The sequence below is a fragment of the Drosophila teissieri genome, chromosome 3R (genome assembly GCF_016746235.2).
Source record: "Drosophila teissieri strain GT53w chromosome 3R, Prin_Dtei_1.1, whole genome shotgun sequence".
Lineage (NCBI taxonomy): Eukaryota > Metazoa > Arthropoda > Insecta > Diptera > Drosophilidae > Drosophila > Drosophila teissieri.
Window position 1 is genome coordinate 26,809,614 of NC_053032.1, and position 13,636 is coordinate 26,823,249.

The 13,636-nt window shown below is 40.3% G+C and overlaps 1 protein-coding gene across 2 annotated transcripts in view; it reads right to left on the reverse strand.

Annotated features, from left to right (window-relative positions):
- Window positions 1-8,508: 8,508 nt before the first annotated feature.
- The window catches only part of LOC122622429 (kin of IRRE-like protein 1), a 56,467-nt gene continuing 51,339 nt past the window's right edge, over window positions 8,509-13,636 (reverse strand). For both annotated transcript variants that reach the window (XM_043800850.1, XM_043800849.1), the window contains exon 15: window positions 8,509-8,725. In XM_043800850.1, the coding sequence (XP_043656785.1) occupies window positions 8,615-8,725 (111 nt within the window). In that variant the 3' untranslated portion in view covers window positions 8,509-8,614. The remainder of the gene's footprint in view (window positions 8,726-13,636) is intronic.

A 13,636-nucleotide genomic window follows, 5' to 3' on the forward strand; every position in this document is an offset into this window, starting at 1 on the left:
AGCAGTAACTTTATTTTTCATAATAAGATTATCAACCTTTTCTCTCAGTGCACACCCACACCGATCAATGCTAACTGCACTTCAAAAATGGCTTCTATCTGCCATACACAACACTACAAAATCCAAATGGCGAGCAAAAAAAAGTAAATTCAAACGAATTTCCTTTTGTAAATATTACTTTGTGCTGTTCTCGGTGAATGGGAAGATGGTCCGGCTCGCTCTGCATTTCATTTCAAGAAAATGATACAAGTTTTCCCCGCAGCTGCTGCTGTCCACCTCCCATCGCCCACACCACCCACCCACTTTTCCAGCCCACTTTTCCAAGCCCCCTCACTAGTCCACACGCACAGCTGTGTTGTTGCTGTGCTTTGTGCACTATTGTAATAACTATCTCGGCGAGTGTTTGAAATGCGTTTACCGAAAACTTTTACGGCTCTGCCGCTGCGAAAGTGCAAGAATGTTTACGGGTTTCTTTCTTTCCTTACGGAATTTGCGTGGGTGGGGCCGGGCTGTCACTTTCTTATTTCAGATTTAAATAAAATTGCACGTTGCTGTTGCCGAAGTGCATAAGAGATGCCCAAAATAGTTGGCAATGCAAAGATTATTGCACATACTTCTCGCTGGACTGCAAACACAGCGTAATAGTTTTGCTTTATATTATTTTTCATCTATAAAACCCGTTTTATTCAGTATTTTCAATATTATTTCAGTTGAAATTAGTAATTGTACATTACAAATTTAGTAAACATTTTAAAATATTAATGAGGCATTATATACCTACTAGATTTCACTAAAAACCCGAAAAAGTACACAAAAGTACGCACTAGTAATGCATAATTTAGCACATTGCATTTTAAATTAAGCGTATTTTTTTGGATTGTCGGTTTTAAATAAATCGCCATTTGTCGTTCTGCACAAAAGGTGCCCAAAAAAGTATGCAACGCTTTATTCGTTCGACGCAAATATCGCGCATACGCCCCGTTGTAAATACGCAGTAATGGCCCATAAAAGATAGCATATTGAAGTAGTAATTGTCGAAACCCAAATCACGCCATAAATTTCCGAAATGAATGCCCGAAAAATGTGCACGGCGAGCGCAGTTTAATTAAATGATTAACACAGATATTTACAGCACGGGACCGTTCAAAAAAAAAGGATCCCTCGCACCTGCGATGACTTCCGCTTTCACGTCGCACACGAACACGGGTCAACAGGAAATACATGTTGCGGCCGTGTCGCTCTCATCACCCACCTTCCCGCCTATAAACTGTTTTTGGCCGCTATCCCGCTATCCCCTTTATGCGTGCATGTATCTCCTGTGTATACCGGTATCCCAGTGTCCTGGGCAACGGTCAATTGCTTTGCTTAAACAGTCGACAGTCGAGAGTCGGCGGTTTGGCCTGCGTTTGTTTTGTTTGCTGATTGCGCAAATATTTGCGCAGGCATTAAACGCAGAATTGATGGCCAAACGGGACCGTGCCACTGCCGTGACCAGAGTCCGGCCGCAATATAAATTTAAATATTAACGCCCCGACTTAACGTCGATGAGTCGCCATCGCCAGCGCCATCGCCATCGTCGTAGTCCTGAGTCCTGAGCCCTGAGTTTTGAGCCTTCGTAGTCCCCTGTCTGTAGGTATTTTTGGTTCAGCCTCCGTCTGACTTCTTGACCAAAGTGAAAGGCAAACGTTTGCCTTAATGTTAACAGCCTCGTTACTTTTTATTGCACGCACCGCGCCAACTTAGAGGTCGAGGGAAAGCCAAAAATTTTCTGTGTGGTCATTACCGCACGGGCAGCCGAAGAGAAAAAAAGGTACCAAAATTGTGATTATGAACACAAATTTGCGCTTAAATTGCGGGCGTTTCCTCTCGCCTCTGTTGGTTAAGGCGTTGGCGCTTTTTATTAAAAACCGCCAAGTCATTAAATTTTATTACAAGTTTAATTTTTCAATAAGGCCGCATAAACGGAAGCGAGGGGAAATCCAAACATGGTATCTGAGTCAAAGGTTGCCCTTTTTTAGTGCAGTTAAAAGGGATTGAATGATTCTAGCCCGTTTCGGAAACAAGTTAATAAAGTGATCTAGTTTATTATTATACTCAATGTGGTTTGTTTTAAGCACGCTGACGAAGTGCTTCGAATTTTCAGTTTCGCCTAATGGTGCATTTTCAAACGGTTTATTACTAAGGATTCATATAAATTTCACCCGGACCATTTAATTTATTTGGCTTCAGTTCACGTAACAGAAAGTTTTAGATTCATTGAAAGCTCTTTAACAAGTAATGCAGGAAATGTAACCACAGTGCCACATTTCAAATTGTCACAAAGCCAAGCCAACGTTTATGATTTAATCCCACGCTGCTGCATTTGTGTTGTGTTGCAAGGTGACTATATTAAGCGCAGTTTAGACACACACATGCACAGCATCGACGCACAGGTGTGCGGATGCGATGATGCCGAAAGGTGAAGAAGTCGGGACAAGGGGGTCCGTGTTTGAGTTAGTTATACGGCCACTAGCTGTGTATATTTACTATTTTACGTGGCCAGCCGTCAGAAAGAAAGGCGGGCCGTAAAATTCAAATTTCATGTGTTGTGTTTGCCCGAAGCATATTAAAAAATAAAATGCACCTGCAAACGCAGAGCTGTACACGCACACATAAATTACATTTATAGTGGTACAACCGGCGGAAACTTTACTTTTCCATGGAGCATGCCATTTATGACATCCGCGCTAAAGTGCCGAAAAGAAAAAAAAATTGAGGCAAGGAGTAGAGAAGCTACGGCAACGCATAAAAAGCATATTAAATGCCATTTGCCTTCGCCGTTGTTCGTCGCCTTTGTCTTGGAAGCCCTGCAAGACTATGGACTATGGCTCGAAACCAGAATTTGCGGCGCAGCCAGAGATTCCAGACTCCAGAATTCTTGGGGGGGCGGGAAAAGTATGGAATAATCTGTAGTCTGTGGAGACTGGGGCATTTTGTTTGTCATCTTTTAATGGCGCAATTAGAGCGCACAGAATGCGTTTACTGAAATCTGAGCGGCGGCTGCTGCTACTGCTGCTGCCACTGCCAGGCGTCATAAAGGATTTTTAATAATAGCGCCAAATTACAATAGACAACAAAACCCCGTACACTCACACTTACATAGCCCCGCACTCACACTCGCACACAATCGCAAACACATGGCAGCAAATTGCGTATACGGCGTGTGGCACTTTGAAACAAAAACCGAACCACGACAATGCAAAGTTCGGTCGATGGGCGTGGCAGTTGTCTGCCAAGGCGAGTTCGAATCGCTGTTTGTTGTTAGCTGTAATTTGATGCGCCATTGTTTTCCTTAATCCCACTGCACCAGCCATTTTCCTCTTTGAACGCCCCGCTTTTCCACGGCTTTTCCCTGTCAGTTGAGATTCTTTTTGCCCACTACGTTTAGTTTTCGCTTCCAAGCCATTGCTATGCAATTTCGGGCACCGCCTTGAGGATAATTTATGCGCGCATTGTTTCTTCATTTTGCGTGGCTTGTCATTAGTTCGCAGGGCAGGCGGAGGGCGGAGAGCGGTGGGTGGTGGGTGGTGGGCGGTGTTTGTAGGGCGATGGGCGGTGGTGTCAAAAGTGGCTGCACTGCAGCAGCTGCAGGAATTTATGGTCTCCGAGTTGTTTTGTTCACGTGGCCTGTGGCCCAGAATTAAACTTTCCTGCCGCCACGTCATCTCTGCTGGAATTCAAATTGTTTTCTGATTCTGGGACTGAACTCATTGCCAAATGGCTGAATTAAGCTCTTTAAGACGATGGGCATTCGACTGGCTCGATGAACTCGATGCGGAAATGCACACGCAATAATTTACGACTTCGGGGAGAGTACGGAATGCTGAAGATAGGGCGGTAGTGCAACATGAATCCATTTTGGGAAATTTATGGAGCATTGAACTTATAACGAAATACAATAAAATCTGCATGCCGCTCGACAAATGCAGCGAAAGCTCGAGAACTCTCCGACGGAAATAACGGAGCAGAAAAATAATGAAATTTATTGGCCTGCAGTTACCTCTTTGGCAATAAAAATATTTCTCTAAACGAAATTTTAAATTATTTTTATAACATATATGCATATAACTTTGTCTATTTCTCGCCTAGTTATCCAATTGTTGTTTAACTAATATTTACTTTAATATAACAGCATAAAAAACTCCTTGGCTTGCTTTTATTGCCTTTATAGGGTACTACTGCGACTCGTCTCCATTGAATTGGATAATAATTTTCCATGGCATTTTCCGAGCTGCCTTTTCCACGCTCGAGTAGCAGCAGGCAAATGTCGTGGGAGGACGCAAAAGAAGTCCAGCAGAAGACATAATAAAATTAATGCCGGGGCATTATGTGTTCCTTCCCGGACTCGAGACCGTTCGCCTGTTTGTCCGTGTGTCTGTGTTTCTGTGTGTCCGTGTGTCTAGGTCCTGTGGACGTGTGTTTGTCAATGCAATGAGCCATTAAAGCGCCGTTGAAGGAGGGGCTCACACATAACGAGGCCATAAGAAGGCAATGACGTAAGAGTCAACTATCGAGGGGAATAAATCATATCAGGCCTTATTCAGGTCGCTTCCCACTTAAGCCCTGTCTTGAGTTGAATGCAGTACAGAATGCGATATTTATGGAATTCTTCGGGCAGCTTTCATCAGTACTTACGCTGTTTCGGCAACCGAAAGACGTTGCTGTATGCCTGATAGCTCACAAGGCGCTTTTCCATCTGGAAAATCTCTAATATTCCTACTCTAAAAACACCGGATAGAATTTCAATCAAAATGGTGCGGAGTGCAACGAGCTTTAAATAGTAGTAGTTTGTATTATTTGTGCAAGATTGGTGCAAATATTGTGAGAGAGACAGTCTGGTGAAATCATAATGCAAGTTGAAAACTTATAAATTCTGATAATTAAAGCGAAATGAACTGGGCCAATGCAGAAAAACAGCTTTAAACAAGGCACAACAACAATGAACGGGCGACAGACAGAGACAGAGACAGATAGAGACACAGAGTGAGATGGAATCGATAATAATACAAAATTATAATTTCCATTTATGGCTGCAGGTGAAATACTTAATTCAATTTCAGTCAATTTATGTTTATTTTTTTTTGTTTTGCTAGCTAAAATATTTGAAATTGCAATTAACTGAAACGCAAAAAGTATGTATGTACGTATATGTAGTTTAAAAACTTTTTCTCTCTCCAACTAGTTGGCAACAGCACGAAAAAAAGCTAAAACGAAGTCGGTTGTTGCCGTATGTAAATTACTTTTGGGGGTGCGAGGACGAGGTGGTGCACATCTGAAGCTCTAAGGGCTAAGAGTGTTAAAATGCACGGGTAATTATGCTTGGCTTAGAGGCTATGACAACAAAAGTGTTGAAAAAATGTACAGTTGTAGGCGGGGGGGAAGTTTGGCTTTTGGGCGGGTTTGGATGGTTTTAGTTGGGCTGGTTGTGTTGCAAGTTTCGGCTGTTGGTTGCTCTTGTCTCTTGTGGTGCTGGTGGCGTGGGGGTGTTGGGGTGTTGGGGAAACATTAATTCATTTACAAACTTAAATTGAACGTGAAATTATTAATTGCTTGCTTAATTAATTTATAATGAGTTTTTCAGTGGCATCTGTTTCGCGTCAGTGCAAGAGAGAGATAGCTAGTGAGCGATGGTGCAGCTAGGCGAATGGTTAATATCAAGTATGCGCAGTGTGTGCCATGATCGGGGAGCAAAGGTTCGGAAAATGTATGGAATGCCGTGTTCAGATTGTATTCAAGTGTACTTCAGTCTTTTTTTTGCGGGACAGGTTTGTATCGTGTTAGATGAAGTTAGAGTTTCGGTTGTTTTGTGGGACTTATCTCTTTGGTTATCACAAGAAAGACATTCAGTTTAACATTACATTATGCACTGGATGAAGCGTACACTAGTGGCTAGATTGAAGGATAATTCATCGTTTTGGTTAATAATTATTTATATATATAGTGTGGGTGTGTGAGTGTGTGTATGTGTGTGTGTGTGTAGATATATTGGGCACAAGTATCGAAACGAAAACGAGTTGAAAGTAAAACTCCAATAAAACGTTCGTATGCCGCTTGCACCACATAACAAATCATGACTCAGCTCATCGAAATTTGGTAGAGTGTGTGGGGAATATATATAGTATATATAGGTAGTATTGTAATTGGCAAACCACGATCATCAATCATCAATCAGCGAGCGAACGAGCGAGCGAACGAACGAGGAACGAACGGCAGCAACTTCCGGCAGGATATATACGTATAGAGATATATTTGTATATGTGTTTGCGGGTGTGAATGTGTGAATGTGTGTATGCTTGGAGGTATAAATATCAAAGTAAAAATTCAATTCAGTTCATTCGCTTATTATTACATCATTGAAAGTTCATCAAAAGAGAAAGTAAAATGTAATCCTTTACATAAATATTCATAGTCATTAATATAAGGTATACATGTCGTATAGGTGGATTTTATATATATATTCAAGGTCAGTCATCAATCAATCAATTCATATCAATTAAACAATTTACAAGTATGCGTTTATATAATATATATATATATATATTTAGAGAGAGAGACAAGAGACAGAGAGTGAGAGAGAGAGGAGCAAGACGGGGGGTTTTCTGGCTGGATGGGGTTTGCTCACCAAGTCCACGTAATGAAAACTAAAACACATCTAAAACAAAATAGCTCCGAATGTTCTTTATAAGCATCGACTTGGCTTCAACTAAAAAATGTTTAATACTTCGGCAGGACTTTTGTTTTACTGCTTCCACTCTCGGAAGAATTGGTTTTCGATTATAATGTTCTCGATTCGAAAAGAGTTTCTCTAGCCAAATCCTCGTTTGAACTCGTTTCCGGTGCCGTTCACTTGGTGTTTTGGAACCGCTTGAAAGAATCTCATACGTGGAAAGTGGTGAATGATTAGTACTAAGTTCGGTTAACACAAATCACAGACATTACTTAAAAAGGATTCGCATTCAAAGTCATATTCAAATTCAAATTGAAGCATATGCCAAGTCTGTCGGTGTCAGTGAGTGAGTGTTTGTGGCTGTGGTGGGCGGTGTGTGTCTCGTGAAGTGGGCGTGGCCAGTTGATGAGATCCAAAACCGATGCCGATATTTGTATCTACTAAGCTCGACGGTTCAAAATCTGCCGTCTGCGTGTGTAAAAAGTATTGGTTTCAATCAACTAACAACGGGATGAATGGTGGGTGGTATTCTCTGCGCAGAGCATTAAAAAATTCATAACGATGGGGAGAGGAGTGCTGACGGGGAAAACTGAGAGCACTGCGCTTTCATGAATAAATCAGAACTCAAAAAAATATGGGGGGAAAAAACATGTTTTATTGTTCCATATCCATCCATACAAAGAGGAAATTATCCAAACGTTTGCACAAGGCATGGCACACACACATACTAACGCACGCACACACACAGCGACAAAGTGGAAATACAATGAACGAAATCAATATTAATAATAATGCCCAATGCAATATTAATGGGAAACTCAACTGCAAAAAGTATTAAGGCACACAAAACTGAATACACGTGAATACGAGTATGAATAAATATTAACACGCACACACGCATTCGCAATTAAATTGTTTTTATTCGTTATAAATTTGTTTCATTCATAATGTGTTACTTATGCTTTCTTCCCCTCATCGGTATGTTTTTTTTTCTCATTTGTTTTTTATTCTTTCGTATTTTCTATAAATTACTTGCTCTGCATTATTCATAATTATTGTATAAACCTTTATATTTGTTTGCCGGCTTTTTGTTTCAGTTTTCTTGCTTAAACAATTCCATGAAGATTGCTATAAATGAAATACAAACAAAATAGACAAAATGCCACAAACACGAGACAGAGCTAGAGCGAAAATAGGGAATTCAATGGATATTTAAAACTAAATAGTTACATACATATGCGATTTGGTTGGTTCTGGGAATAATGGGAATAAAGATTATAGAACTATTGGCTAATTTAACTAACTTTTCTGCAAGGACGGTAATTCACGACTCAATTCTCTACTACGCTAATAATCAAGAAAATTTTGCGATTTTTTAAACAAATAACTTACTGAATTACTTAATGCGTTTCGATTGGGATACGTATCAGGGGTATTTACCTAAGCTCCAGATGGGTGTACGTGTTTAAGCTAATTATTATTTTTGCTAAGTCAGAACTGCCTCCGTTTATTAGTAAGCAGTCAATTTAAATTCCGTTTCTAGGTTTCAAAAATTGCAATATTTTTGGTTATTCAGTTAACACAAAAGGTACGACCTGTGGAGAATGTTATTTTCGACCAACGTAAAGGAAAATTGAAGGAACTTGGTGCAAGATATGGAACTCGACAAGGGGTGAGTAAAACGTTGGTGTTGCATTAGTTAGTATAAATAAATAAGAAACGAACAAATAATGAGATTACAAAAATCAGATTCATTTTATTTAAATAAAGTCGATTGGTTGTTGCTAAAATAAGGACTAAGATTAATTTAAGATAAATTTATTGTACATAAAAATAAATTAATACAAGGTGCATACATTTATACATTGCATTTAATTGGGGGCCCAACGAAAATCGTTTCGACTTGGATCAAGAATCTTCGTCCTCATCTTCGGACCCAGCCAGTTCTTGGCTCGACTTCGATATTTGAATTCTAATAGGCGTCTGCAAACGCTCGGTTTCGTATATTCTGACCTTCAACTAAACGGAAGGGGATAGATGTAGGTTTGCTTAATGCTTAGTTTGGTTTATAAAAATAACACACAAAATACAAAAGGTGTGGTGGCGTACGAGTACAATGAACATTTAACACACAAATCAAAACAAATAATCAAGCTCAGAGCGATTAAAACGAAAATTGGTTACACACAGATGGGAAACTTGGATCATACCAAACAAATAAAAGAATTTAAATACTTGCGACAAATTGTTACTCTTTGCCTTGCACGCAACCAAATAAATGTCGTGAATGGAAACTGCATTGCGAACAAACAAAAAATGTATCTCAAACAACGTGCCGGTGAAAGATTCGATAATTGTAATATAAACGAGTCGCGTTTGCTCTTTTTTTCGATTTCCGTACTCTTCAGTTGTGATTGTTAAATTTATTCATTAAATAAAAAGATTTTTCGCTACATTTTTCCTTTTGACTTTAATTAATTTCTGTTGCGAATACATTTTAAAGAGAATTGCGTTTATGCATTGCGGGTCCATGAATGCAAACCAATTTTTATGACTGACAGCGGAATGAAATTATTAAAATTGCGCATTATGATGATTGCCGCTGTGGTAATGGTGTTATTATTTATATTATTGTTATTATTTGCACTGCTTTCTGATTTGTTTGCGCCTCGATGCGAACTACTCGGTCTATCGAGTGTTGGATGGATGGATGGATGGATGAATGGATCGAAGAGCTCATCTCCGACCTTAATTGCTTGTAATTAACTGCCATAATTGCGTAAAAACTCGTTTGATTGCATTGCGCGAGAAAGATACTCGTGAGTGGATAGATTGAAGCTCACTTCCGTGAAAAATGCATAGCCTGTCAAACTAATTTAATCGGTACTCCAATTCCAAAAATTCGCAGATAATTTCATTTTAAGATTACTCCTGCTGGATCCTCAAATCATTTACTCGTGGGTGTGTGTGAACGGGTGCTTTTGCATTTGTGAGGGTGAGCATTTCGAGTGCATTCATGCGAGTGCCTGTGATGGGGTGTGTGTGTTTTGGGGTGTTTGCATGTGGGTGTGTGTGTGTGTGCCGGCCAAAAAGATAGCTCGAAATACCTGCCAACCTTGAAGTGGATTTGTGGGATTTGGCCAACTCGTTAGTCAGTTACTCAATCATTAATTTGCCATTGCGTAACCAAGGGAAATTTTTGAAACTCTGTAAGTGCCTCTCAAGCAATATGTTGCACGTTAAGCTGTGCAGCAGTGCTGTGGCAAGATCTAATTGGATTATGCGATTAGCAGAAGTTCAAAAGCTGATTTTTCTTCTTCCGATTGGCTTTGCGAAACTGAAACTGCAACTTGATTCCGACTTGCAATGTTAGCTTTCAGCAAGAGGCGCGTAAAATTGTTAAATGGTGCGCTGGCAACGTTTAGTTGATTTGGCCAAATGGCGCTGCGCTTAACAAATTGCATGGAAATGTTTGCCCCAGCAGACGGATGGGCGAAAAGTTTTTGGCCAACTGGAGTCGGTTCGGTATGGTTCGGTTCGGGCCATTTGTCGGCCAGAAGTTGCAAGTTGCTTGTGATTTATGCACTGACAGTTTGTGGTGCGTGTCTGGGCCTTTTATTTATGAGTTTTGTTTCGCCTTGGCTCGCATTGCGAGCGTAAACAAATGCAGAAGTATGCTAAAGATAATGGTATTTATTCTGGGCTGTCGGCCGACTTCAATCCGTCTCTTAGCTTTCTCTGCTCTGTGGTTAATTAAAACGCAAAGAAAACTTTTCGGATCAAATTGGTACACAGTGCACGGCACACACACACAAACACAGAGACACAGAGACACACACACGCAGACGCAAAAGGGCACGCATCCAGGATATTCAAAATGCAGAGCAACGAAATAACATCCTTGTGTGCGCACACCACACATTCAAAGTGTATATCGTAAGTAGTAAACAAGTAGTAAAATCTGATGTATGTACCTGAAGCAATAAAAATAATCACGAGTGGCAGGAGGCAAGGCAAAATCATAATAAAAACAACACGAATAAGGTTTTAGCGGGAGGCAAACAGAGAGAGGGGGAAAGAGGTAGACTGAGATTTACATATATAGAGAGTTGGTAAAACACACAAAAATCTGGTTATAGCAATTCACATACGTTGCGGTTACATTCTCAGTTTGGCTGCGTTCCAGCTAAGACAAGAGCCAAATAAAAAGACAGGAAAAATGAAATGGAAACGAAGTGGCCAGAATGAAAAACCGAATCGGGTTGGTGGGGGGTGGGGCAGGAAAAGATAAGGCCAAAACATGTTGCAGGTTGTTAATCAAACAAGCAGGCAGACAAACACACGACAGGCTAACGTTGCATGTTGGACAAAATGAAAGTGTAAATATTTTCGACACGCGCGCGCGCCCAAAAGCAGGCAATAAAAACTTGATTATGGAATTCGCATTGCTTTCTCGTATCGCATGACTCTTGTTGCTAAACACTGTCATATAAAAAAGTGTGTTGGACGGATACACAAACACAAACATCAACACAAATATAAATACAAATACAAATACAAATGCGAACGGAAACGGAAATGGGTACAGAAAGAAAAACAGAAATGGAAACCGAAATCGTAGCCGTAAACAAAAAGTAAAAGTAAAACAAACCGAACCGAATATGTTTGGGAACGTACGAGTAACTGGAATTGTTTTGAGTTGCACAAAATGCATCGAGCACAGACAGTTGGTTACTGGATTACAGCATTACAGCATTACTGGAGTACTGGATTACTGATTACTGGATTATTTGCTTTGATTTAATGCTTTACATGGTTCTTTGAGGGGCGGGCAAGGAAAACATTCCGCTTGGTGTAGAGTATAGTACTTTTGGTATTTTTGTTTTTTTTTTTTTGGTTTTTTTTTTGTTTGTTTCGAGTATTACAATATAGTTGTTGCACCTTCGGGAATCTCAATCTCATATCGAAAAGGAAAACTAATCGAATCGAATAAATTTTGGTAGTAGTATTTGTAGTAGTAGTAGTAACATCATTAACATAAGTTATACATACATATACATAATGTAAACTAAATGAGCATTAGCATGTTAACGTAAAACATAATGAATGCGTTCAAGATCACCTACACATACATACGCTGTATGTATCAATAGGTACTGGTATATATATATGTGTGTGTGATGTAGAAAATGCTATATATATATATATCGTACTTAAGTAAACTCGGCCGGGGGCCTCTCATTTTTTGTATCATTTTTTTTGGTTTCCATCTTCTTGCATTACTTAAACGTAAACAAACGTAAACACACGAACATAGGGCTTAGGCATTATAAGTATATATGTGTTTAGGTATATAGAAATATATAGAAAGGTGGAAAAAGTTCAAGTTGTACAAAATGCACGCTTGGCGGCAGTTCTTGTCCTGAACACAGGTTTTAGGTTTTCAAATCGAGTGTGTCTGTGTTGGTAGCGGTAATTGTTTGGTTCGGTCCTCAGTCGGTAACTAAAATCTATCTCAATTGACAAGCTCTCAAATTGCCACATTAAATGAAACACAAGCTGGTGGAATTCTCTGATCAGATATGGTTAATTCGTTTACCTACTCAATTTAATGATACATATCCTCAAACCCTGAATCACGATAAGATTTGAATAAACATTTGAATCGAATCAACACTTTAATCAACTTAGATACGAGTTCAGGCGAAGTAAATGCTATCGAGCACATATAATTATGCAGTTGAGGTACAAATATACCAACAGAATTATTTATAGCCCAGCGAGTAGTCCATGTCAGCGATCGCTGATAATGATGCAATACATGTCGCCGTACCTATATCCCCATGCCCATCTCAATCTCCACCGCAGTTCCATTCCAATCGCAACCCTACGCTGTCATCAGAGTATGTAATTTTAATTTGACTTTTATTAATTTATATGTTGCACGAAGGGCGACAGATGCGATGGGAGACGACTGTGCCGATAAGTTGATGGTCAGCCATAAAGCAGCCAATGAATTATTATTGTAGCGAGTGGGCAAACAGCCATTGAGGCGGCATCGGGCATTAAGCCTGGCCAACACGGACGCAAACACACACATACACACACAGGCACACACACACACATGCACAGTGTGAGAGAAGGAGAATGGAGAGAGGACAGAAACGTTGACAGGAGAACTTACACAGAGTCCTGGGCATGCATTATGCAGCAATTGCTGTTGTCAACTGACAATGCAGCGAAGGCAGCTGCCGCCTGCCAGTAAATTAAGCGGAAAAGTGTGTTGCGGCATATGGGGCGGGGGATTGGGGCGATGGGGACGCGGAGATTGGGGGACTTTTTGGTGCCAGGGGGTCGTGGAGCACAAAAAAGTAAGGCAGCACTCACACTCACACACCGGCCAATGCGATCTGGACGTCGGCTGGCAGTATTATTTGCTGCAGTCGGAAATAACTCAACCGCAAATGAGATAAATTGCGCGCACACAGATAATTGCATGGAGGCCCCCAGACGGCGTTGTGGCATGGAAATGAAATACATTGCACATACGCCGCGTTGGTTTTTTCCTCTTCCAGCTCTTTGCAATTTTTATATACGAGTATATGTATGTATTTGCATGTGCGTCGTCGTCCCAAAGCAATCGTCATGTTTGTGACTCTCCAGCGTGTGCGTGAGTTTCCTTTTTCGGCCGCTGTACAAATATTTATGTGGTTGCCAACCACCGACGTGTAATGAGAAAATATTGCGCATACGCACTGTACACTCATTAAAGGCGATCGCTGATGGCACTCGCTCGACTTCCTCGATAATAGCTAGTTGTAGATGTATTTACAAGGCGCTTTAAATCAATTTCGGCTATGAAAATAGTTCAAAGCTTATGTTTCAGTTCGTTTGGAAGTGCTTTCTTTATCTGAACCCTCATTTAACTGT